Source organism: Mercurialis annua, linkage group LG1-X (genome assembly GCF_937616625.2).
Source record: "Mercurialis annua linkage group LG1-X, ddMerAnnu1.2, whole genome shotgun sequence".
In the NCBI taxonomy this organism is placed as follows: domain Eukaryota; kingdom Viridiplantae; phylum Streptophyta; class Magnoliopsida; order Malpighiales; family Euphorbiaceae; genus Mercurialis; species Mercurialis annua.
This window is the reverse complement of record NC_065570.1, coordinates 39,932,977-39,960,936: the sequence shown is the minus strand read 5'-3', so window position 1 is coordinate 39,960,936 and position 27,960 is coordinate 39,932,977. Positions and strand designations below refer to the sequence as shown.

The following is a 27,960-nucleotide window of genomic DNA, read 5'->3' as shown; positions in this document are numbered from 1 at the left end:
AGAAGAAAGACATCGATGCGGATGTCTTCTCCTTTTCGGCGGCGGGAAATCGATAAATGTTTTTTGGGAGCAAAAGAAATGCAAAATCTGTCTGTCTCCCTCCAAAACAAATCCCATAAACCTTCACCCTGTCTTTGTCTCTTAAATTAAAAAAAAAAAAAAAATCATTTGATCAAGAGGAAAGCGAGGGAGCAAAAGCAAATCAATTGTTTTGCTCTCTCTACAAAAATGTCAATTTTGCAAAAACCCAAGCTCCAAGAAGAAGAAGATGTAGACATTAACAACATCGATCACGCCGCAACCGCTACTCCGCTCCGCTACGTGTCACTGGAGCGAGTTTACTCAGTTAGCGCTTCCAATGTCATGTCCAAGAAAGTTAAAGCCAGAAAGCTTCACCCCGACCTCCATACTCATCCCCCCATTCTTCATGTTTACTCCCGTAAGACGCAACATTCCCCTCACACGCCCTCCTTTTATGACAGGCTGCTTGCGCAAACGGCTGTTAAGACTGAAATTTTGGATGCCATTGAGGTTAAGGTGAAGAAAAGGAGGAGAATTGGGACTACTGAGCTGCTCAATTTAGGGATTCGCGATAATCATGATTCTTCTAGGGTTTTCACTGCTCCAAGGTTGAGAGATTCTCGCAATTTTACTGCTAATCTTAATACTAATAATGGGAGTTTAAACAGAAAGAAGAAGAAACCCTTACACAATTCTCATCAAATTATGTCTTCCTCTCCTGCTACTAAAAAATGGGTCAGGTATATTTTCTGGATGTTTTCTTTTTTCTTATCTGAACCACTTGATTCCTAATATTATCCTTCTTATGTGTTTCTGCAAATGTCTGTCTTAGTTTTAACAATGAGTTTGCAATTCTTACAAAATTTACACTTTTAGTTTGTAGAGCTTTGAAGATTTTTGTTACATTGCCCGTCTTTGTGATTCTTCAAGATATTTCATTTTTGACTATGACTTCATTAGGTTAAAAGTGGATGGCGTTGATCCAAAAAGGTTCATTGGTTTGACATGCAAGGCAAGCTTTCACACCTTTTATTCATCCATTTCAAGCTACTGTCATTTTTTCACGCTTCCTCTGAAATGAAACTGCTCTTCTTTGCAGGTTTTTTGGCCATTGGATGCTGACTGGTATTCTGGACGTGTTGTTGGCTACACATCGGAGACTAAACAGCATCATGTGCGGTTCTGAATTCTGATGCACTTTTTGAGTTTTTAGAAGATTTAGTTTCTTGAGGTTGATAAAAAACAGTCCATATGCTTCTGTTGACCATAAATGATATTGATTGCAGGTTGAATATCAAGATGGAGATAAAGAGCATTTGAATCTTTCAAATGAGAAAATTAGTTTTTGTATTTCTCGTGAGGAGATGGAGCAGTTGGATTTGAGTCTTAGTGTAAAAAGTTTAGATGGCGATAGCTATGATTTTGACGAGATGGTTGCATTAGCTGCTGTTTTGGATGACTGCCAAGATCTCAAGCCTGGGGATATTATATGGGCAAAACTTACTGGTCTGCTCTAGTTCATTAAATTTATTTGCTTCTTTTAAGAGTATTTATTATCCCTCACTTTTGATATAACTCAAGTGTTAACTGAAGAATAACATATCTCAGGAACATGCTATTGTGAAATTTGAAAATGTTCCGTGATGTCAAAGGCATGTATTGCACCCTTGGTCAATTTCTTTTTGCTATAATATACTATCTGCAGTGTCATAGAAATGACCTATAATGGGTCTTGCCCATCTTGATTGAATCATAGTCTATACACTTAAGATCAATGTAAACCAGCATATGCTCTTTCTCTGCCTCCCCTTTGCTATTTGGTAACTCGGGTGTATTAATTTACAGATATTAATTTATAGATCAAAAGAAAAGACGAAAAGTTTATGATACAATTAATAACTCTATCATCGTATTGATGCATATACTGTGTGTTATAACATGTTTGTATTATTTAATGACAACATGTTATCTTGGATATGCTGCTATACTTGTTAATAGTTAACTTGTGATGAAATTGACTTTACCTTTTTGTTTTACACCAACTATATCTTTTAATTGTTGTAGCGCAGGTCATGCCATGTGGCCAGCAATTGTTGTTAATAAATCACTTATTGGGGAGCACAAAGGCCTAAATAAAAATTCTGGAGAAAGATTTGTGTTTGTGCAGTTCTTTGGTACTCATGATTTTGCAAGGTTTGTTTTCAAGCTTCGAGTTGTATTATTTGTGTGTTGCTGTGAAGAAAATATGTCCTTTTCTATGATAACATATTTTTTATGTTGTGAATTTTCAGAATTAAACCGAAGCAAGTGATCTCATTTCTTAGAGGACTGCTTTCTTCTTTTCACCTTAAGTGCAAGAAACCCCATTTCAATCAAAGCATGGAAGAAGCGAAAATGTAAGACTATATTTTCGAATTTACTATAACTTAGTTTCTAAAACTGAAGGAGATACTGAACATGTGTTTTAAATATAACAATGTCAATGTTGTTCCTTCTAACTTGGTGGTTCACGTAATGATGTCTCCTTGTCAGTGACTTGGTAGAATGCAGGTATTGTTTCTTGGAGTTATCACTTTAGACACTTATCAAATGTGCATGGTTTGGAAAGTGAGGTCATAGTACATCATTAATGCTTAGGATCCAACAATATCTTATAAATTTCTGAAACCTTGACCTTCTGGCTAATGTTGATGAGGTTGAAATTTGCTGGTTGTTGATGTAGACATCTGAAAGTCTAGTTTTTTCTAATATGGACAAGCTTTGGTGAGAAATCCAATTCTTATGAGAGTGTGAGTTTTAGAATTTTGGTTTTTGACCAGGTATCTGAGTGCACAAAAGCTTCCAAGAAGAATGCTACAGCTCCAAAATAGCATGAATGCTGGTAGCTGCAAGAGTGCAAGCAGTGAGGATGAAGGAAGTACAGATTCAGGGGAAGACTGCATAGAAAATGAAGCAATGCAAAGAATACTGAAGGGTCTTGAAACTTCTCCATACGTGATTGGGGACTTGCAAATAATTAGACTTGGTATCTTTTCAGCTGTTTCAGTTGTTTATAAATTTGTTAAAAGATAGCTATATTTCAAACATGTTTGTGCATTCAATCACACTATCATCTCATTTCCTTGTATTAGTCATGGTTATTACAAATTTAGATCTAAAAATTTACTGTACGAAGGCATGGGAAGAAGTGCCATTCACGCTCCTCATTTAATTTTGTGCTTTTTACTTTCACTTCATGCCATATTCAAACAAAAACAAACTTAAACATGTCTTTCTTTCAATCCAATTTTAACGTACATCTTACTGTACCTAAATTCTAGCACTAACCATTGATGTCTAGAAATTAAAATTGCTAGTTTATTAATTGATTGGTACTTGAGTATAGACATTTATATAAAATCATCTAAACTTCTATTGCAGGGAAAATTGTTAAGGACTCAGAATATTTTCAGGATGATAAATTTATCTGGCCTGAAGGCTACGTTGCCCTGAGGAAGTTCACTTCAGTAACAGGTGGTTATTTTCTGAAAAATCTTTTGTAGGGTTTTTGCCGATGTGTTTATGTTTTGTACACCAATTTTAGATTTTGTTTATCCTCTGTTTCTTTTATTGATCTCAATGTTTGTAAGACATTTCTTTGCTTCTTTTCTGTTTGTGGGTTTCAGATCCAAATGCATGTACGGTTTATAAGATGGAAGTACTCAGAGATGCTGAGTCTAAGATTCGGCCTCTCTTTAGAGTGACATCGGATAACGGAGAGCAGGTCAGCTGATGCAAACTAAACCTGGAATTATGAATAGTTTTTATTTTGGTCTTGATTATCTCGGTGCATTTTTTGTAGTTGTCCTCTATGTTTTTAGTTTCATATAACTTTTGTCGCAGTCCGTTTGCTTGTTGTCTAATTATTTAAGCATGGTTTCTATGCGAGTCAATGTTTAGTTGTTATTGCAGTTGTCACGTGAGATTTCTTTTGGCACTATGTGTGGTTCAGTAGTGAGTTTTACCAGTTTTTTCTTTTGAGATTTTTTTATGTCTAATGTTGTTTCTTATTAACAAGACAATACTAGATGTACATAATCATATCTTCTAAGACTGGCGTGTGCTGCTGTATGTTTCCTTTATTGCAGTGTGTATACTTGGCATAGTTATTCCTTTAGGTTGTATAGTAGAATAATGTTAAGGGATTTTTCGAATATATTGTGCTGACAGGCAAATTACCTTATTTGCTGTTGTATTTTCTTTTTTCTTATTTATTAAAAATTAAAATTATGAAACTATTTGCATTTTCTATTTGATTGTACACTGGATGGTGGTAATTGAACCTGGAAAGCCTCATATATTGATGGGAAATCTGGCTAACTTGGTTGTGCAATTTATTTAATTGGGAGGCCAGACATAAAGTGCTGTTGATAGTTAAATGCTTTTAAAATCCTGGATACAGGGAAAGCCCATTGAATACTTATGTCTGATAGATTCTATAAACCTGAAAGGGGCTTTTGTTTTTATGGTTGAACTATGATTTACAAAACAGATTAGATACATGCCTTAATTAGTTGGCAAAGTTGTATTTTGGGTCCATTTTTTGGTTTTGCAATTTGCATGTAACTTGCCTACTTTGTGCGTTTGATTTTTTTTTTTCATGATAATTATATATTCACAGATCAGAGGATCTTCTCCATCTGCTTGCTGGGACAAAATATACAAAAGGATAAAGAAATTGCAATATAGTGATTCCAATGGTTTTAGTGCAGAAGGTGCTGTGGACAGATTTTATAAATCTGGTTCTGATATGTTTGGTTTTTCTAATCCTGAGGTTATAAAACTTATAAAGGTATGTTAGAAATATTTCTATATTCTCCTGTTATTCCCCAGTGCTGCAGATAGGTTGTACAAATCATAATTGAATCGGCTCTTGCCCTTTGTCATTTGACTGTTATACCTTAAAGTAGTGTTTTATGTAATTTGAATTTCGAAGTTTAAGGATCTGTTTGCATTGTGTTTTCACTCATTTCTATCAATGTGGACCTTGCAATTTGATTATATGCTGACAAAATTTCCGAATGATATTGGCAGGGATTATCAAAACCCAGACTTTATTCCAAAATGTCTTTTTGCAAAGTAACTTCAGAAAAATTTCAGGACTTACCTATTGGTTACAGACCTGTCCGAGTTGATTGGAAAGATTTGGACAAGTGCAATGTCTGCCATATGGATGAGGTGAAATTCAGCATTTTCTTTTCATTTTACGTTAGTACAAACTTGTTACTTTAACCTTCTCCCTTCTAAAGAGAATAGAAGGATAAAGAAAGTATGAATTGGATTGTATTATGTAATATCATTGTTTCACATAGTTTTCTACATTATTCTTGCTCTTGAGTCTGGCTTTTCTATTAACTGTGGATATCTGTTTTTAGGAATATGAAAACAATCTGTTCCTGCAGTGTGATAAATGCCGAATGATGGTAAGAATTTATTTACCAGCTTGTAACTTTCATGGATATTATATAATCGATTGAACAATTAGCAGCTTTAAAAAATTATAAATTCATTTTTTGGCATTGTTTTATTTTTCTTATTGACTTTACTGTCATATGTTTCCTTTTACATATTGGAGTTGATTTAATCTTTATCTTTTAATTTTTCTTTTTACATATTTAGTGTAATTTTTTAGTATCTTCTTTGGTTTAACTGGAAGTAATCTGCATCCAGGTCCATGCCAGATGTTATGGAGAATTAGAACCTATAGATGGTGTATTATGGTTGTGCAACTTATGCCGTCCTGCCGCCCCTGACCCTACACCACCCTGTTGCCTTTGTCCTATAATAGGTATGTGAAGTCGCTGAGTTTTTGGTATGAGGCAAAGATAGCCAACAACCCTAATCTCCAAAAGATGTAAAGGTTCACCTTACTACCACAGCTGGCAGCTGGTAGCCAAATTACCAACTTTGACATTATTGCTACCAGCAGGTGGTACTTGGCGGCCTTGATTCCCCAATGATGCTTGTCACATAGGTTCTGTTTTAGGCATTAACTGAATAACTCGATAATTTGTTGGATTAGTAGAGTGAGGGGGGTAGCTTAATGTTTTTAAAAGTATGGTTTTCCACTAGTTACTAGTTTTTCTTATAGTATCTTCCTTGATATTTTCCCATGAATGAAGTCCGACTTTAAATAATTGATTTTGATGCTATGGATTCTCTTGATTATCAAAATATCAAGAAAGGTGCTGCAGAAAGATAGCAAACAACAACCTGTCCTTGAATAGATTATAAGAGGTAACCTTAAGACAATTGATGTTTCCAAACTACTACTATCTGTTGTAAAATTACAGCCAGAAGCAGTAGTCTGTGGCCTTGAACTTAAATCATGATTTTACACACCTTACCACCCAGTTCTAATGGTGTTAATTGACAAAAAGAGCAGGTGGTAGTAAGGTGAATTTAGGGTGATCCTACCAGTATCAAAAAAAATAAACACCGGACAAGCACAATTTACTCTTATATAAGAATACATATTTTTTTATATGAATTTTACTATTAAATTATTAAGTTAATGAATTTATCAATATTAGGAGTTACTCCCTCCATTTTATTATTTGTCCATCAAGCCAAAATTGTTAATATTAAGAAAGTGTTTTTCTTGTCTTAAATTATAAGTATAAAGACTAATATAACTCTACTTATCAATCCATTAGTTAATCAATGTTTTGATTCATTACATGGAATATGTATTTTGAAAGGCACAAATTTTTTCTTTGTAAACTGAACCACATATTTAATAGAGTGATTTAATAGGAAGGGTACATGGAAGATAAGTGTTAAAATCATCTAAAAGTTCTAAAAGGTCAAGTATTTAAAGACAAATATGTTTACCCTAGATGGACAATTTAAAAAAAGGGAGCGAGTACATGATTTTCTAATGGAAAAAGTAGTATATATAAATAACATATTTACATGGTAATGTATTTTTTAATTTACATCACTGAATCTGTAAATTGATTTTCTTTTAGGTGGTGCTATGAAGCCTACAACTGATGGGCGTTGGGCGCATTTGGCTTGTGCCATATGGATACCGGGTTTGTAGCTACAACACTCTTGATTATTCCCTCTTTTAAATGAGTTTGTTGATTCATCTTTTGATGCAGAAACTTGCTTGTCTGATATCAAGAGGATGGAACCTATTGATGGGCTGAATAGAATAAACAAGGTACATATTTTTTTTCTCTTGAAACCTTTGCATTCAGCAACTCTTTTCTTGAGCATTTTCTACTCCAAAATAGAATTTATTCTTGAGCGTTTGTATTTCTGTATGTTAGTATTGACAAAGAAGCATGAGTGCAGGGTCACCACAGTAAGAGTTACCAATTTTATGCATGCACGTAATATTTCTTATATGTTTGTGTTTAAACAGGATCGCTGGAAGCTTTTATGTAGCATTTGTGGCGTAGCTTATGGAGCTTGCATCCAAGTAAGCGCATATTGTTCTAGTAGGATCACATGTGTTGGTTTATATTGTTTTGTTTTTGATTTTTTTTTTATGTATTTGTAAGCTTACATTCAATCTGACGTGGTTTTGTGCATCTGATGACATCAGATAGTTTTGGAGCAAAACCAAATATTAATGCCATGTGCGCCAATGGTAAAAGAATGCATAAATTAGGGAAGATAAGAAAAGAGTAAACAAATGTTTCTGCTTTAGTAGTACTAGTAGCTTGTTTACATCAGCCCTCTATTACATATGGTCTTACAATATAGGGCCTCTTTTTAGCCGCATCTTTGCTTCTGTCATTGATTTAGTTCTGGCTTATCATATCGTCTTTTGGCATCGAAGTTCTTAGTAGGCGTTACTATTTACCGGCCACTTGTGTTCCTTGATTGCGTCCTGGATAATAGGAAAAAAGTATGCTCTTGGCACTGTAAATTATGATGTACAACAATTCCTGGGTAAAATTTTATCTTAATGAATCAATAATTATTATTGAATTGTTGAAGTAGCTCTGTGATTCCATCTTTGGTGAAAAAGACAGTAGAAACATTAATCAACATAGCAAAAATTGAGGAAAGTGATAAGTTTTAATTCTGAAAGTAGAATTAACATATTAAAAGTGAAAGAAAGTGATAAGATATGTAAGTCTAATTACATAGCATTCTCTATTTTGGGTCAGACTCCATCATTTAAAGAAGCTCAATGCTCAATCATTGAAATTGATAATTTCTTGATTTAGAAAGGAATTTCTTGAAAAGAAAATTATGGGAAAAATTAAATATTATTTGAACTCTTGGCCTACTGAACTCCTGGATCTGAACTTCAATCACAATTAAGAACTTTCAATGCTCAATGATTTAATGAATTGCTAAAGTTAGAGCTGATTTGAGTGGATATGGGAATGACTATATAACATTTGAGACTTTACTCATAGATTAACATTTAACCAGCAGCTAATGGATTGCATTTTTGGGGTTTGAAAGGGTAGAAAGTAATCAATTGTGTTTCTCGAAGAAACCTAGACCAGAAGCTTTAAGTTCCCAATAGCTTTGTGTTTTTTTTAGTTTCATGGTGCTTAGTTGGAAAGATCACACTTGGTGCTTGTAGCTTCCAACTTCCAGTAAGCAAAGTGTCGTGTTTTTCTTTTGTAAAGGATAGAAAAATCTTGCAGGTATAATTGATTTCTCTAAAGTGAATGTGGCTTGTAGTATTCAGTGCGGCATGAGTACTTGGTGTCTTCCTACAGGCATTCACATGTTCTTATTTTTCATTTGCATTTGATTATCTTGTCATTTTTTATCTCTTCATTAGATTTAGGCTTAGCCCTTTGAAATGTTCTCACTACAGTGTTCAAATAATACTTGCCGGGTGGCATATCATCCTCTATGTGCACGCGCAGCTGCCCTGTGTGTGGAGGTAATCTTTTTTCTTTGTTACAAGCATCAATTATCATTATTCATTATGTCGATATCCATGGCATGTTGGTGTTTATGCTTATTGATTGTATGGCTTATGTCTTTCTGTTTTTTTTCCCTTCTTTATATGTATACGTAGCTTGCTGATGAGGAAAGACTCCATCTCCTTACTGTTGATGATGATTTAGAAAATCAGTGCATTCGCCTACTTTCCTTCTGCAAGAGGCACAAGCAGCCATCCAATGAACGCCCAGTTACAGAAGATCGAATTGGCCGGATTACTCATCGATATTCTGATTATACCCCCCCTTGTAATCCTTCTGGCTGTGCTCGCAGTGGTATGCTTATTATGATTTATCCATGGCTGTGCTTGCTTATAATACTGTTATTACTTATTTATCTGGAACTAGTGAATTTTTGTTATATGTTCCGTCTCTCCTCCTCTTTTCTGCTCTTACAGGATGGTGTATGTTTTCCTTTGGCATGTTCTACCAGTGTTTGTAGTATCAAGGAAATATATAATTTGCTTTTGTTCATTATAACTGCTGCTTATTTTATAGTCTTTGCATATATGCTTGAGAATATTTTTATTGATTTTCTATATGCAGTTAGCCACAAATTGGTTGAATCTGTCAGATGCAATAACTTGATGATATTTAATTTAAACTTTCTTCGTATTGTGTAGAGCCCTACAATTATTTTGGAAGAAGAGGACAGAAAGAACCTCAAGCCCTTGCTGCAGCATCCTTGAAGCGCTTATTTGTTGAGAATCAACCTTACTTGGTTGGTGGTTTCAGTCAACATCAATCATCAAGAGTTGCATTAACCTCAAATGGAGTTGACAGCTCTAAATTCTCTTTTGATCTGCAAAGGCTGAAGGCTTCTCAGCTTGACGCTCCTAACAACATTCTCTCTATGGCTGAGAAGTACAAATACATGCGACAGACCTTCCGGAAGAGACTAGCTTTTGGTAAGCATATCATTTTTGTTTGATAAATTGATTCTTACAAGCTTTAGTATTTGTTGACATTGATTTTGTTTCTGTGTGACGAATCTTAATTTCTTAATTATGTATCGCTGCTGTGCTTGATTGTTTTTACTCCCAAAGGTTTTTTCATGTAGCCTTTAAGCATTAATGTTTTTTAAAGCTATGTTTAATATAGTATCTTATTTAAATTTCTTGGTATAAATCTTATGGAGTTGGGCTTATTCCTTATCCAAAATTGTCGCATATTTTGCTCTTTTTTGAAAGTGGAAGCATCGTAATGAAATATTCCAATCTTCAAGTATTCTTCATCTACCACTAGTTGCATAGTATAAAGTGAGTGAATCTGCTATAATATTACTATTTTGGATATGGATCTACAATATTTTGATGACTAGTCATTGATGGTAAAACAATTTACAATTATGCTATTCTGTTTTCATGTTTAATTCTGGATTTTTGCCTCCAAAAGAGGTAGATTTGCATTTTATTCGGAGTAAAGTAAAAAATTTATCATGAGACAAGAGAACATTATAAGGCCAAGAGGAAAAGCCTTGTGAAGAACAATACAAAGTAAAATAAGAAAGCTCTCTGCTTATATTTTGTACTCCATAAGTGGTGCTGGGCTTTTTCAGGGTGTTAATACTGTTAGATTCCATCTTAAAACCAATTGGTGTTAAGTGGAGGTGCCCAACTAATATATAAACACAAGTCCATTCACACACGCAACCAATGTGGGATTTCCCACTTCAACAAATACTTGGTGCAGTTGTGGAAAAACTACTTTATCCTGGAGTAGTTGTAAACAGAATTATCTTTTGGATAGTTTTGTAATCCTCTCCATCTTCCTCTCTATGGAAGCCACCACAAGATTTTTCCATGTCAGTAGCTAAATCTAAAGTATGCTGGATGCTAGCTGTTTCTGACCATTCCATGCATATCGATGTGTGGTTTATTTACAGTGAGTTGGTGTCTAGGTTTATTTGCAAGCTATAATTGTTAGGTACTTTAGACAATTAGGCGTATAAATGGGTAAGACTTGGAAGTACGAAAAAGTTTGGAATTCAAAGCTTCCCACAGTGCAGATTTGTTTGTGTTGGAAATTCTGGTGAACAATAGTAATGTCGATTACAATGCAGATATTCTTCAGTGTGTCAAGTTCTGATGATTTTCTGCTTACTTGCTTCCTCCAGTTATTTTTTTGTAAGAAGCATGCCTTTTTACTCTCTTTTAACTTAATCTCTCGGCCTTCTTTAGCTCTACTGATATTTTCTATTGTTAATGTATGCTGAGGTATCAAGTCCTTGCCTTGAATAACACCCAAGCTACTAGTACTGTACTCATAGCTCTACCTACTGTGCTCGTAGTGCTTCGAAATGTCTCGAAAACTAGCAACGCAATTAAAAATACAAACTTTTGTGCACATTTGGCATTTTTGATGCATCACTTTCATTTCTTTCCATTAGTTTAAAACTTATAAAGTTCATATTTTATTTCTAAACAAGTATTTGAAACTTTACATGATAATTTGGTTTCTACTCTTATTAATCGTTGGTGACATTTTTTTTATTAGGAAAATCGGGAATACATGGATTTGGTATCTTTGCAAAGCATCCACATAGGGCTGGAGATATGGTAAATTATTTGCTGATTAAATACATGTAGTGATTAAATGTGCATGGTCTTTTAAGCTCTTAGAAGTTGAATGATATGTAGGTAATCGAATACACTGGGGAACTTGTTAGGCCACCTATAGCTGACAGAAGGGAACACTTCATATACAATTCATTAGTGGTATGTTGCTCTTTCTAATGATGTCTTGGTGTCTCTTTTGATATGCATTCATTTTTGGTGCCATCAGGTACATTCTTATGTGATTAGTTTAAGGAGGTGGAAAGAAACAGAACAAGGTTTTGAGCAATTTTTTAATTGCAGGGTGCTGGGACTTACATGTTTCGCATTGATGATAATAGTGTTATTGATGCCACAAGGGCCGGAAGCATAGCTCATCTGATTAATCACTCATGCGAGGTGCGCTGTTTCATTATTTTTTGGTTCTATAAGTATAATGGAGGTTTTAGGGGTAATTGATCCTGAAGATAATTGAACTTTCGAATTTTTTCATTTCAGTCACTAAACTATTTTTTTTTCATTTTGATCACTGAACTTTCATTTTTTTTCATTTCAGTATTTTCCGGCCAAAAATGCTTAGATGCAGCGAGAATTAATTTTTTTAAACCTGAAAACTTGCCATATATGCATTATTTGATCTAAAAAGTCATTTTCAAAGTGAAATTATGTATGTGATAAATTTTCTAAGTAAAACTTGTAAAATCCGGTTGTCACATATCAACTTCCGGCTGCCACCTAAGCATTTTTAGCCTGAAATACCAAAATGAAAAAAAAAAAGTCCAGTGATCAAAATGAATAAAAAAAATACTTTAGTGACTGAAATGAAAAAACTCGAAAGTTCAATGATGGCCATAATCAATTACCCGAGATTTTAGTATAGTTCAAGTTGTATCATATTTGAATTATCTTTTAACGAAGTCAATATTTTCGCAGATGGCTGTTCATATAGACAATATGCTTTTCTATGCTGTTCATTTTTCTGGTTTTGATCCATATTAATCGTAATAGATGTTAAAGAGCACTCATTTTCAATTTTTGACGCAGCCCAATTGCCATTCGAGAGTAATAAACGTTAATGGTGAGCAACATATAATTATATTTGCAAAGAGAGATATCAAAAGATGGCAGGAGCTCACTTATGATTATAGGTATTCTCCAAATCATTCTAAATCACATTTACGTCCTTTGATTTCTTTTGATGCTGATGTTAATATTTTTCAGATTTTTCTCAATTGATGAACGACTGGCATGCTATTGTGGCTTCCCTAGATGCCGTGGTGTGGTTAATGACACTGAAGCAGAGGAGCAAGTGGCAAAGGTCTATGCCCTTCGAAGTGAATTGACAGACTGCAAAGAAGAATAAAAGAGTAAGCTTAACTTAAATGCAACTTAGTCCTTTCGCATTATTTCTGTTTTTTTTTTTAAACATATGTGGTGCATTATCTGTTTTTTCTGTTTCAAATTGATATCTTATTTCACATTATGAAACTTATCATGAGATTTAGTGATGTGCCCTAAGGCCTAACCAAAGAAAATATGAGAATAAATTAGAAATATGCCATAGCTGATATTTGTTTGCCCCAAATCTTAGTACCAAATCTTAGTGGCTTTCTATTCCACTTGTACTTTTGTACCCAAGCTGGAATCTGTATGTCCATATCTAATTTTAAAAATGTGAACTAGTTGGACTAGTTATGCCTGTTTCAAATTAGGCATAAATATACAGGAAATCAATAGCATAGTCTGACTATATTAGTGACTGCACCCCCATTTTTTCAATGAGTATTAATGTCTGAGATACTTGTTTGCAGGCCTTAGTGTCTTTCTAGTATTAAGGTTGTAGATACTTTTCTAGCATTTATAGGTCAAATTTCCTCGACTTTCAGCTAAGGTTCATAAGCTTGAAAATTCTTTTGGATAATTTAAATCAGTCTATAACTTCTCCTTTTTGGGCTCAAGATGACCGACTAGTGTTATTTGCAGTGTATTAAATTTAAATATTAATACCTTATGTTTATTTATCATATCTCTTCTTGTAACTGCTATAGAGCTATTAATAAGAGATCCCATGAATTTGTAGACAATTCCATATCTAAACCTCACTAAACTTCCAGTACAACCTTTTATATATTTACTCTTCCTTCCTATCCCACTAAAAGTTGAAGATATCTACAAAATTGTTGGAAAGAACTACAAAAATGTTTCTCTTTTTTCTTTTTTTAAGTTTTTTCGTCAATCAAACTGAAGATGAATTGAAACAAGAGAAGGCATGTTCACCAAACATTCAAATTATTAGATGTGAACTCCTAGTTATATTCAAGGAACAAGTAAAACAAGTAAATATATTTTGCAACCAAGGTGAAGATTTGATGCTCTTTTGAGAGACATTTGAAGTCACAAATGTCGCTCTCCACTTAGGAGATGTCTCAAAAGAGACTCTCATAATAACTTATTTCTCATAAGCTGACTTTTTTTACACTACTTTTCCTTTATTATTTTTTCAATTACCATTTGTAGAGACTGGTTTGGGATTTAATTTAGTTGGGATCAGTCGAGTTGATAAATTGTTGAGGCTAGTTGTTCCATGAGGTCAGTTCTGGTTGAAGTTTGCAGCATGATAAAGAGATATTTTGCTGTAAATAATAGAGATAAATAAGAGAACTTGGTCTTGTGTAAGGTTTTAGTTCAGTATTCTTAGTTGGCAAGAGATTTTAGGGACCTTTTTAGCCATAGGATATTGCTGCTAGATTCGCACTCTTGACAAAGTGAAAAACCTTTTGGGAAAAGCTCTCTTGCCCTTGAGGCATGTTCAATATAATCAAATCTCCTTAATCTAAGCATTTACTGAATAAATCTAGTGTAAGAAAGGAAAGAAATATACAACCTAACCATATTTACAGTATACAATGAATGTGCCATTGTGCCAATTCCATATTTCAGCCTAAACAACAATGCTAGCCTGTCATTTGACTGTTTTATTGGTATATGTTCATAGGGCCATCATGTAATGGCGATCCCCACTTTTAGGACCATAGTTGCAATTGCAACCTTCTTGAATGCGTTCCTTCTCATTATACTTGCATATTGTTTATCTCCACTCAGTTCAGAATCGGTTTAATGTAGGTCCTGGTTCATCAAAGCCAACAGTTTATTTTCTCATCCAATTTCCCTTGTTCATGTCATTGGAATTGTCATATGTGATACCACTGTTTTTACTGATCTCTTCCTTCCGCACACTGTACTGATACTTATTCCAATTTTCTTCGTGCAGAATTTCAGAGAAAATGTTTCCTTTCCATAATCTCCTCGTCATTGCTTGTCATAATTGGGTTGTGGAGCTCTTATCTTTTGTCATCCCATTATTTACCATTTCTCATCTTATCACCATAATACAAATGATTATTGGTGCAGCTTCTTTTTCTCTACCTTCTTCCTTCCCTTGGGCAGAGAACATTATTTTTGGAAAGACGGTGAGAATAACTTACTAATTGAAGTTGACTAATTTACACAATACCTTATTAATTTTACCTGTAGCTCAACCTTTCCAATTTGTAATTCACCAGCAATTAGTTGCTCTTGATTTTTACAACTCTTCTGTAAAAAACATTTTTGATTTGTGCAGAGGAAAAGTTAGGTCAGTGCTATATCTCATTTGCTGCTTTCAGTCTAATTATAAACAATAATCTTATCATAATATCTTGAAAATTATCAACCGCCTTTATGAAAATTATTAAATAAATTAAGAAATAGTTTGGCTGGTTGCATTCATCAAGGTCTGGGGTTAGCATGTTCTACCAGTTTACATGAGACATCTATTAGATTATTGGCATGCTTAAAGATACTTTCATGGTTCATATAAATTGAGGACTGGTCTCATATTTTTGTCTGCTATGGTAGCATAAAACATAGCCTAAATTTCTAAGTATTCTTGGATGATGTTAAGAGTATGGCTGTACAATATTCAGTCAAAATTGAATTGAGGAATTAAATTGAACCAAACTAACCAATCTGAAATTTTCAAAATAACTTCTGTTTTTTTTTATTTCAAGGTTTAAAAGAACTGTTAAAATAACACTTCTACTAAATTAATAGGCTTATTTGATTTACTCACATTAAGAAATTTGGTCTTATTGAGTTGGCATAAATACTAACTACCTACAATACAATTAATTAATAGGTGACTCATTTAATATTTCTACATACTTTTAGTAAATAGGGGACTCAAAAATGACACTGAGATACATATAAAATAGCTTTTCATATTAAAATGTCAAATATCATTAGTTTTTATTGTTATAAAAGCTAACCCTCACTAATTCAATTTAGATGTTTAACTAGTTAATCAACTTCTAAAAATTATAAGAGCAAATTACTCTAAGGTACCTCACATTTATCATAATTCACAGTTTGATACCTCTTGTTTGAAAATCAAACGATTTGGTCCCTTCTGTTAGTTTCGTTAATAATTTGAAATTTAGATTTGGTACCTCAGTTTTGATTATATAAACGATTTGGTACCTCAATTTCAATTATGTAAACGATTAGGTACCTCATTTGTAAACTATTTGGTATCTCACATTTCATTCCGTTAACGATTGAGTACCTATATTTAACAGAAGGGCCTTACAGTTTACAAAATTAAAACTGAGGTACCAAATCGTTTGATTTTCAAACAAGGGGTATCAAACTGTGAATTATGACAAATGTGAGGTACCTTAGAGTAATTTGCTCAAATTATAATCAACCTATAAATTTTGAATACCCAAAATAGGATGCGGTCTATCAATTTGAGATAAAAGGTAATACAACACTATACATTGGATGTTTTTGGCATTTACAAAATTGGTGAACATATATATATATATATATATATTTATTTATTTATAGTATAATTATCTTTGTTATTTACGTAGAATCTAAATATATTGTACTATGAACATTATTTTTGGAATTCATCAAGAAAAGCTACTGTTCGTTTGTTTTTTTTCTTAATGCCCTAACATTTTTCTTTTTCTTAATATCTTTGCACCTTTTTTTTTAACAGAGATAAATTAATATTAAAGAAGAAGATCAAAGTACAAATATGAAAGCCATACAACAACAAATAAATATATGGTCTTTCAAATACTCTAATCTAATAAGAAAATATGAAATAATAAAAAATACAAGTAAAAGATAATAATCGAAAAAGAAAAATTAAGAACCAAATCCCGTTAAGGTGACGCAACAAAGAACAAAATCCCGTTGGAGCGGCGTCATTAATTCTCGATTAACTATGCTGTTAAACCGCTTGATCCTTTAAAACTTCAAATCTTTTAGACACATTCATTATCATGAATTTAAAGTTAGAAAACCATCAAAACAAATATTAAAAAAACAAACAATTAAAATAAAATATTGAAGAAAATCTTCAATATTTAAAGGTTCATGGATCATCATATTGACAAGAAGTTTTTAACATGCAAACCAAAAAAACTTCAAAATTTCTTCTTTGGATCATAGATCCTTAACATGCAAATCAAAAAATCTTGATAGAACCAAGATTTTTCAAAAAGCATCAAAAAAAGAACCCACAAAAGCACACCAAACTCCATCTATGAAGTAATTATTTGAAATAAAAACAACCTAAAAATGAAAATTAAAAAAAAGGGTGGTGGAGGAGGTGGTTTTCAGCTAAGCTTGTTGAGGTTTAGCTAGAGAGAAGGGGGAGGATTTTTTTAGAGAGAGAGGGTTTATATTTAAACTGTTAATATCCTTGCACCTTGCATGAATCCTTTCTCATTTTATCTCTCCTTCATTTTGAGAGAATCTTAAACTATATCGATCTAATTTAACTCTTAAATATAATTATTATATAACATATAATTAATGCATCAAAAGGGTAATTTTTATTATTTTAATGTCTGTTTTTTAATAATACTATGTTAAACTAAAAATTATAACATGAAGTGAAGTGAGAGTTCTATACTAATATATAAAATTTAATAAATGCAACCAAATTTTGTTGATTAATAGAGTGGTAAAGGCAATGGTGAGCATTTGGTCGGCTCTGTTAAAACCAAACCAAAATTTTCCATACCGAACTCCCCCAAACTTAAAACTGAAACCGACCGAAAATATTCTTTAGTCGAAATCGAACCAACCATAAAAAAAATTAAAAACCAAACCAACCTAAAAACCTTTTTTTTATTCAAAATTTCAGTCTGTTTGGTTAAAACCGATAAAAAAAAAAGAAAAGGAAAATTTAAATTCAAATATTTTGTTGGTTAGATTAATTTTGGTTTTCAAAATTCAAAACTAAAACCGAACTGATTTGTTTTTTGAAATTCAAAATTGAACTGACCTTTAATTTAACTGAACAAAACTGACCAAAAGTTGATGGATCGGTTTGTCGGCTTGAGATTTTGCTCTCCCAAGTAAAGGGATTTTTGCTACCGAGATTTTGGGGAGATAAAGGGCCTGAAACTCAGGAGCATCAGACGATTGATTGGATACCAATTCACTTGCTTATCATAAGGGTTAAAGGGAAAGAGTTCATCAAGTTGTTCACAAGGGCCAACTTGATCCTCTTTTCCAAGGATCTGCAGTTCTTTTTGCTATAAAACCCTAAAAAGAAGAACGTTTACACAATTGAAATTTGATCTCATGTCATGTGAGATTTTATATCAGCATGTTTCCTACCTGATTAAAGCTAGGTTGTGTCATATGACCTCAGGCCTAGGTTATGGCATATGGTTTGCAAAAGTAATACAGTAATGTAACCTTGTGGAGAAAATGAATGGAAGTTAATTTTTTCTGTTTGGGTTGATTAAAAAACTAAAACAAATAACATTGAATTGATATTTTTTCATTGGGTATGATTGCTTTGTCATACATGTATTACATGTATGCTTCCATTTTAACCGAGTCCCGCTCTTTCCCCTCATGCAGATTGAGACATAATTTATGATTGAGCAAATTACTATAAAGGCCCCTTACATATGTATAATTCACACTTTAGTCCCTCCTTTTTGAAAATCAAACGATATGGTCCCCCACTTTTGTTTCCGTCAACAATTGAGTCCCTGTGTCTATTTTTGGTGCTAGTCAACTGAGTCAAAGGACTTAGGGGTAAATTAATTTTAAACATGAGGGACAAAATCGTTGACTTAAACAAAAGTCGAGGACCACATTGTTTTCTTGAATTTTGTTTTAATTTAGCCATGTGACTCGGTGGACTAACACCAAAAATGAATGGAAGGACTAAATCGTTGACAGAAACAAAAGTGAGGGACCGTATCGTTTGATTTTCTAACTGAAGGGACGAAAGTGTGAATTATGACATATGCGGGGGCCTCATAGTAATTTGCTCTTTATCTTTTCTATTTGTCACCTCATCAAAATATTGGACCCTTAGTGTGCCAATCTCTATGGATATTATTGCTTCACATCCGTAAGTTAGGTTGATTCTTCATGAATTTTTTCGGTTTAAAGCTGTTAAACCGGAAATCCAGCTTTAGAGGTGCAATCAAATCGGACAAGGCTCTGGGTCCCGATTGAACCGGTCGAATCGGCTGGTACGATTCAATTTTTAAAACACTCGTTGTAACTATTCCAAATCTTTCGGCTTTATGTCTTGATGAGCCAGTATCTTCGTCATCAAATCCGCTTTCGAGTGATAATCTTCCCATCGCCTTTGCAAATGTTTGTGTGGATTGAAACATATTCCTTGTGCTTGATAAATTTTGTACGCAGAAGTGCAAGTCTGATCATTGATTATTATAAACAATCTAGGAGTGGCATGACATCATACTATTATTTGTATATGGGGGGTTGATATTGTAATTACTAGTAGTGATTCCACTGGAGTTCATCTCTCAAATCCTATGAAGATGTTAGCAATTGCTCTTACGCATATTGCAGCGGTGGTTGTAACGCTTAAAAGAATGTTAACTATCAAGCGTGATCTTCTACGTATAGTCATAAGTGACAAATGAGATAATTTTAAGGATGAAGATCACGAGAAATCTAAACACTTCTCGAGAAAAGTGCTAGATGATGATTGGTGGGACAAAATTAAATATATTGTTGAATTCACGGTTCCAATTTATGAGATGTTGAGGTTTTGCGGACATCAACAAACCATGCCTTCACTTTATTTATGATAAATGGGATATAATGATTGAAAAGGTAAAGGTTATTAAACATGAGAAGAAGCAAGACAACGATAAATCTACATTTTGTGATACAATTCATGAAAGTTTGGTGTATCAATAAATATGAGCAATGTTCCTTTTCATTGTCTGGCTCACTTCTTAAATCCTTGGTATTAAATTTTTAGCTCTCTTGTTTTTTATGTTATTTAAGTGTAGTTAATAAATATTAGAAAATATGAATTATTATAGTGTACACATATTTGTGCTTTATAGGTAGTATATCGATGATTGGATTAAAAGTGGTGTGGACGTGTAGCTTCTCATAATAATGTGAAGATTTCTAATGGAAAAAAACAATGATTGGCGCTATTTTCCGAATGTCGATGATTAAAGAAAAGTTCAAATTGAATTTGCCAAATTTCATCTTTAAGGGAAGAGTTTGGTGATTTTGAATCAAACAATAATAGGAGTCACATATACTGGTGGCTTGTTCATGTAGAGGCTACTCCAAATCTGAAATCTGTAGCAATTAAACGTCTAGGACAACCACCTTCTTCCTCTTGTTGTGAATGAAGTTAGAGCGCTTACTCATTTATCAATTCAATGCGAAGGAATTTACTCCTGAACAAGCAGAAATCTAGTGTTTGTACACACTTACTTGCGTCTTCTATCTCAAAAGGCAATGTAATATGAGACGGGAGAGAAATAAATGTGGCACATTTGTGGTGGTAATTTTGAGAGGCGGATGGTGCGGATATTATCCCTTAATGAACCGGAATCTGAAAGATGTCCATCTGTCATGCGTCACCCAAGAAGACTGATGGAAGTGGGACTATCCCATATTGTTGTGTGTGAGTGGTATATGTATTTATATATTGGTGAGCATCTCCATATAATATTAATTGGTTTTAAGATGAAATCTAACATGTAATCAGAGGCTTGGCTCAGTCCACACGCTAAGTGAGGGGGGTTGGCTCGAGCCAGAACGCTACGCATGAGGGGTAATGTTAGAAGTGAGATTATCTGACATTGGTTGTGCGTGTGAATGATTGTGTTTATATATTGATTAAGCATCTCCACTATGGAATCTAATAGACAAAATTCAGAAATCATTATCCACATTAGCCCTAAAAATGCAAACAATAACCGTATGCTGCATAATACCGAACAAGAACTAATTAATTACTGCTCGGTATACACCGACGAATCAATTGGACTCGGATATAAATATCCATAATATTTTGAGAGTGACTTATAATTACATTATAAGAAAAAGTACAAAAATCCCTAAAGTCCTTTAGGTCAAGTATGATCATAATAAGATACACCGGACCCAAGCAAGGGACACCAAGACCCGAGCGAGAAAACCTGAATGATAAATATGTGTTCATATATAATTTCATGGACAAACTCTAGGTATTCTTTTTCTCTTTGTTCTCTCATCTTTCTCTACTAAATTTAACTTGGTCGTCAGAGTGGACTACCAGGAACCATTTCTATTATTCTTTTGACTTTTATTCTTTTTGGCAGGGCTTACCAGTAGCCCTAAACACCAACCTGCTACTTAGTGAATTATTAGGTATCGGACCGAATCGAACCGAACTGACGGTTGTACACACATATTCAGGAGGTGAGCAGTGGCTTGTGTAATAAATGTGTGGGATGGAATCAGAGTACCAGTTTTGGTACCCTTTGGATTTCAAAATGGATTCCTTTTCTTAGAGTAAGATTCCAAACTTTGGTAAATAAATTGAGTTTTTGCAAAAATAATGTGAAATAGTTTAAATTTGGTGAACATAACATGTACATCTTTATCACTTTTTTTTCCAATGCTGCTAACCCTCTGGTTATCTCATAAAAGATTTGGGAATATGATCACTTTTTTTTCTCGGGGGTAGAGGGTCAGTTGCACAGCGAGAGACTACCTCTTCCAACACATATTAAACAAGCCGAAACCACAGAGGCGGGGTATAAACCCACGATCTCAGGATTCATGGCGAGTGGCCTAGCCATTAGGCTAAGACACTCTGATTTTGGACTATGACATTTGTTTGCATTCTGTTGTCATACTCAAGACAGATCTATCGTGTCCTACCTTGAAGCCTTTTGCAATAATAGTCATAACTCATAAATTTAAAAGTTGTAGAATCTTGTTTTGGGCAGATTATTTTATGGATAATTACTATAGATTAGATCAAATTACAGTTTTCTCTAACATTTTAGTTTCATTTAACTGATACCCTTGATTAAGGGGTTTCAGTTTTCTAATATTTAAATGTCAGGAGAATTATGTGTTTTTTAAAATTAAAAGGGAAATAGTAACTTTTATATTTTTTCTGGTAATAGAAAACTTTTAATCCATGAGTTTCTATTTAAAACCCTAGCGTACAAGAGGGTCCAGTTATAGACAATGTAAACCATTTCATTTGGCGAAGTCTATGTGCATGCAATTAATTAACTTCCTCAAAAGCTATGCGATAGATAAATGAGTCCATTCTAGCGTACACCCTGTGCAAGATACACTCGTTAATATGACTTGGTTAGATTTATAACTTTTGATCCTAGCCATCTAAGAAAAGGACATGTAACCTGACAAAATGGTTAATCATTAACTGGTTTGTGCCCTGCTATTTGTTAAACAGGAACAAATAGCACCGCATAAACTATTAGCATTAATTTTTATTTATTTCTAATAAGTAATTTAGAACCTACTCGTGTAAAGTTCTTTTAAATATGAAACTAAGTATTTTCCTAGAAACACCGATGATGAATTTATAGAAATCAAAATGATTGAAAGAAAACAATGAGATTGAACGAAATGTTTGATGTCAGGTTAAGGTAATTTTGATAAGAGAAGAACATGAGAAGTGGAGATGCCGGGGAAATGAGAAGAGATGCTTATTATACATGCATTTGTTGTTGTTGATGATGTTGAGGACTTCTTTACAAGGGACGGAGATGGAGATTGAGATTTGTTACGAGTAGTGGTGTTTATTTGGACGGTTACTATGCAGAAAAATATTTTATTTACTTAAAATTTAACTAGTAGTTAGTTGGTAAAGTGGATTCATATTTGATTTTGCGGCATATGAGGTATTTATTTCCATTTTTTTTTTGTTTACGATAGGGACTTGTACTAATAGCTGGGATGATGAATTTACGGAAAATACAACATTTTTGAAATTATTTGCTTTTTTATTATAATTAATTTTTGTATTTCAAAGCTACCAGACTTTGACATATTTTCTTTCTAATATGCGTTATATATTTTTGAAACATTAAGCGGGAGTAACTATGTTAGAAAGGTAGCAGGATCATTTCCGAATTTAGGATCAAAAGAACATGTTCGATTTGTTCAATCATAAGTTTAGATTTGATTGTTTCCCCGAACTGAGAATCGACTTAATGGTAGAAAGGTAGAAGAATATGATGTAGAACATATATAGATCCTGCTCCCCGTACTTTAGTTTGATTTTTTGAGTGCTGTCTGTCGGCCTTTTTTGGTAGTTTTTTGTTCTTCACCTCTCCCCTAAGTTTTCATGCTCTATTTTTTCAATCTTTTCCTTTTTAAATTTCTGCTCAACTGTCAAAAATAATTTTTTTTAAAGAAATGACATGTGCTTGGTAAACAAATAGTATTAAGTGAAACACCTTTTCTTTCATTAAATAGTAGAAATTATATGTTGACAATCTCACTTTTAGGGTGATTTCTAGCTTAAATTGAATAAAATTACTATGCCAATATTCCTTAAGAAGGTTAATTTTCGATTTGTTGAAGTTGGATTTAATCAATGAAGAAAATAGGTGCGAAAGTAGTCAGATCTAAGGAAGAGTAGCTATAAAACTCTTTTTTTTTAAACATAAGTCATAAAACTCTTATTATAGAATTGCATGATTACTTTGTAATACTTTGAATTAAATAATAGTAAATTTATAATGAAAACATGTGGTGAAAAGTTTAATAATTTCCTTATTTTATAAAATTAAGTGAGTTGGAAATTTTAAAATATTTAGGTGAATTGTTTAAAATTAATTATAACGAAAGAAAACTTTCAATTTGGTTTTAGGGTGTCTTCAAGTACGAGTCTACCAATGTTATCTCTAAGGAATGGGGAAATGTTAAATAAATTCATAAATTATACATGTTTTTAACGAACTTTAAAACGTCTCAATTGTATGCACGAAACCAAACACACATTAAGCGTCTGTTTGTTACAAGTTTTTTATTTATTTAGCTCACTTTACGTCTTTTACCATATACCAATGATAGTAAGTGCATTAAAGATGCAGGCATCGATAAAATAGGCAGTTAGTTTGTTAAGGAATTCTATTATTCTATCTGTTTTCTTCTAGATTGAAAAATCTCAGATTCTTTGTGCTATAAAAGGATTTGAGTTAGCTCTTTGATCATTGAATTGAATTCTGTTTTCTAAATGAAATATTTATATTTCTAATAATTTCTGGTTTCAGACTATTGCGAAGTCCAAATGATTCAGTGACCCCTTCTTTCCTAGTTTCGGTTCAAGTATTTGATTTTATTAAACTTTTCTCATTAATATCATCAATAAGCTCAAATTATTTACCAGCTTTTATGAGGCTGATCTCCTGCCAGATTTGTATGTCTCTTATGCAGGCAAATGAGAAGTTTTGCAGACTCGGAAATTTGTTAAGGTTTCATAAATTCTCGGCCAGTATGTATCTCAAAAATTCAATCATGGCAATGAAAAATTATCTTTGTAAAATTTCCATTATTCATTTTGTTATGTTATTTCCTTAAATATGCATGTGTTTAATTTTGATTACCTTGCAGATCATTTATGCTTCACTCAATGACTATGAATCACTAACACTAATGGAATTGGTACAGATACGGGTTCAGACACGACGGACAATATTGTCAAAAGATTGAGACCTAGATGCGGAGGAGACAATGCAAATTAACTATATATGAATAAGAAATCACCAGGGCGTATGTGAGTTGGTAAGAGAGTCTTTTAAGTGAAGACATGGGTTCAAACCATATTCATGTATGCAGCAGTTTAAAATTTAGGAATAGAGTTTTGCCTTCCTTAAGAGATCTGGAAATGAGTCTGGATGTGGAAGGTTTATAAGTATGGCTCCATAGTTGGACCCTGGAATACGAGAAATTCATGGAATTAAAGAGTAATTATTAAGTGGTTTTTTTCTTTGTGCTTAAATTGAAGAGAGGTAATATAGTAGAATAGGATTGGAGAACGGGTTGTATTTTTGTTTTAAAAATGAGGGGGTTGTGTTGATGCTTAAAGAAAAAACATAAAAAAAGAGCCTTTGGTTTTTGTTCAGAAAAAAAAAAACCATAACCGTTTAAAAAATTACTTGTCGTGTCCTCTGAAGGGTACCCGGCGTGTCCTCTGACATGTACCATGAATGCTTATTGTTCCGTGTCCCAGCGAGTTTCCGGTTCGTCCCCATAATCCATGCATTTCGAGAAATATGAGTGGTTCATAGTTCAATCATGGCTGGCTTAATCCTTTCAATTTCATCCCATACTTTCCAGGGTATCATAATACTTCCCAACTCTAATTGATTTAGATAATAATTGTTACTTGTGAATGCAAGTACTAACTGCTAACGACATTTCAAATTTGTGGGATAAGAACATTCATCTTTATAGGTGATATGTTGAATGGAAACTCGTGGAGTCTTATGTTTTGACGTTTTGTTTATTTTTTTGTAAATATTTTTGAAACTTTATATTTATATCGTATTCTTGTGAAAAATATTGTTTTTCGATTTTCTATGTTGGCATGTTTGGTATGAATGGTGAATAGGTTGTGCAGTATAAGAATGCAGTTTGTAAAGAAAGTGGAAAAAGGCAGTTAGCTTTTACTGGTTGCAGTATATAGTAACCGGATATAAATCCTTAGGCATAATTCATTACTGATCACATTGCTAGTCTTTTCTTAATTGGAAATAGGAAGTGTTTTTTGCTATATTCATTTACTTATTTGTAGAGTTTGAGCCTTTCTTAGGTGTTCAATTTTTTAGAGTTAGTGTTTGAGAAATGTTTAATGCTGTATGTTTCATGAAATAGAATTGTTGAGCGGAAACTTGTGGAGTCGACTGTTTCGACATGTGACAGGAAATGTTTCCAAAAAATGTCATTTATCTGTTCTCTATTTCTTGCAATCTCGATTTCAGGGAGCGATATAATATGTAAGGCCCTGACCTGGTTCTGCTTGGGAGTCCTGCGTGCAGTATCGAAGTTTTGTAGCCGATAACTTATTTGGAAATTCATCTTATGTAGGCGGATGGTGATGATATAAAAGGAGAAATGTTGTATTATGTAGGAGGAGCAAAACAGGCATGGCGTCCTTCACTCATCGCCAATTTTGTGCCTCTCTCTTTTTCTTTACAATATTTTTTTTAAAATTAAAATAGCTGTCTAATTCGCTTCGCAATTTAATCAACTGCTAGGATCAATGTCTGCATGTTTCACCAATTTAACTGCTTCAAACCTTATTCAGCCTCATCAAATAATCGCTGATATCCCATTACAATTCCCGTCTTTGTTTCTCAAAGAGACCAGTAACTAGTTTTTAGTTGAACCAATCCCATTTTTTTAAATTATTCACAAGGCTGTGCCTTCTTCTGTATACTAAATTTTCATTATGTGGATGTTTTTTTTTTATTTAACTGTGATCTAACAAATTAGCTTTCGCTTTTAATATCAAAACTAATACTAATCATTCACATTATCATCATTATTAGTCTCTTAGAACATTCTCATCGGTTCGGTTTTAAATCATTAGCTTGTAGTACATGCATTTTTATCTATAGCTGTTTTTAGAGGAGAAAAAGTCTTGACAATTTAAATTATCCTAATGGCTCAAAAAACTTCAGATTCTAGTCCGATTTTTAAAAGTTAATTTTAGTTTTAGTCAAATTCACATGTATTTTTAGTGTTAATTATTGAATTATAAAAATTATATACTTATTTTTTAAAAAGTTCACTTTCCTTTTATACATCTTCATCTATAACTTGTAAAATTTAATTTTTGAATTCGTAATTTCATAGGTCAATTAAACAAATTGTAAAACTGGACTATAATTACTTTAAAAATGGGTTAAATTTAATGAAATAAAAAGTTTTGGTTGGATTTGCAAAGAGTTGGAAAGAATTGGATTTTTGTATCCATTTAAATTAGGTAGATACCATTTTCCTTTCAAAATAATTTAAAATTTATTAATTTTGATTTTTCAGATTTTGATATGATAGAAGGGTTAATAGTATCTACCTAATTTAAATGGATACAAAAATCTTAGAAATTTCATAGGTCAATCAAACAATTTTTCAGATTTTGATATGATAGTAGTGGAGGCTATTGCTTTGGAGGAATGAAAATGGGTGTTAATGTTGAAACTAATTGCACCCATTTCACAGCCATCACCTAATATCTCTTCATCTCCATCTAATTATTCCATTTTTCCTTTTACTTTAGTTTCCATCTTCTTCCTCTAAACTGCTTTTATTCAACATTTAAGAAGTTATGCTCTCAATTTCTTGTTCTCTTTTTTCTGTATGATTTAGTATTACTGCTTTTTATTTTGGGATAACCACAAAATACCCAAAAACTTTCTCTATTAATAAAAAATACAATTTATCCATAAAATTAAAAAGATAATAAGATTTCATTTGTACGCTTCTAGTGAAAGAGCGACATGTCGTTGACACTTGAAAATCCGTCAGCATGCGTCATCAAAAATGTGTCAAGTGTGATACATTTATGGTACATCGTGTATACATTTCAGAAACAATTTAAATACATTCTCTAAACAAATATAATTGGAAGTTGATAAATGTTTTGATGTTAGTATATATTTGTAAATTTTAGGAAAATTACAAAATAATCTAGAAAAAAACTATGTTACAAATATACACTCCATATAATAGAGTATATGCTTTTCTGCTACATCAAGCCTGCTCAACTCTGCTTATATAAAATTTTCTGCTTATGCTTTAATTCCAGCTCAGAAACAGCTCATAGACAACTCATTAAACCCATACATGCTTCATTCTATGTTCAACATTCTACTAGAAACCCTTTTCAGCAATAAATAGAGTAGTAGCTTTACGTTTACTTTTTGATTTGTAATTTTTGCAATCCAATTCAATATACTCAATTTGTACTCTCTGATTTTCAATACTATATTCATTAATTTTATCTCCAACAGTGCATAATATTTTTATGTGTACATAATATATACACAAACAATTGGACCAATAAATTTATCATCTTGATAAAA

At 32.9% G+C, this 27,960-nt stretch overlaps 1 protein-coding gene across 11 annotated transcripts; it reads left to right on the top strand.

Annotated features, from left to right (window-relative positions):
• LOC126681059 (histone-lysine N-methyltransferase ATX2-like) lies at positions 1-26,342 on the top strand. 11 transcript variants are annotated; one of them, XR_007641322.2, is made up of 27 exons: positions 1-761; positions 982-1,033; positions 1,121-1,195; positions 1,308-1,527; positions 2,091-2,214; positions 2,313-2,417; positions 2,841-3,046; positions 3,442-3,534; positions 3,687-3,784; positions 4,682-4,852; positions 5,095-5,238; positions 5,436-5,483; positions 5,731-5,848; positions 7,032-7,097; positions 7,167-7,228; positions 7,433-7,489; positions 8,855-8,923; positions 9,062-9,260; positions 9,608-9,892; positions 11,481-11,542; positions 11,624-11,701; positions 11,843-11,938; positions 12,584-12,687; positions 12,761-12,906; positions 24,287-24,365; positions 24,542-24,655; positions 25,855-26,342. XR_007641322.2 is itself a non-coding variant. In XM_056106293.1 (26 exons), the coding sequence occupies exons 1-24, from the start codon at positions 229-231 to the stop codon at positions 12,900-12,902; spliced, it is 3,207 nt and encodes a 1,068-aa protein (XP_055962268.1). In that variant the 5' UTR covers positions 1-228; the 3' UTR covers positions 12,903-12,906; positions 24,308-24,345; positions 24,542-26,342. The 11 variants fall into 11 exon arrangements, 3 of the variants coding, with proteins under 3 accessions (XP_055962268.1, XP_050232416.1, XP_050232395.1); XR_008791010.1 differs by adding an exon at positions 24,145-24,199 and having other exon boundaries at positions 24,287-24,345; positions 24,542-26,342; XR_008791005.1 differs by adding an exon at positions 24,145-24,199 and having other exon boundaries at positions 24,542-26,342.
• The last annotated feature ends 1,618 nt before the right edge of the window (positions 26,343-27,960 follow it).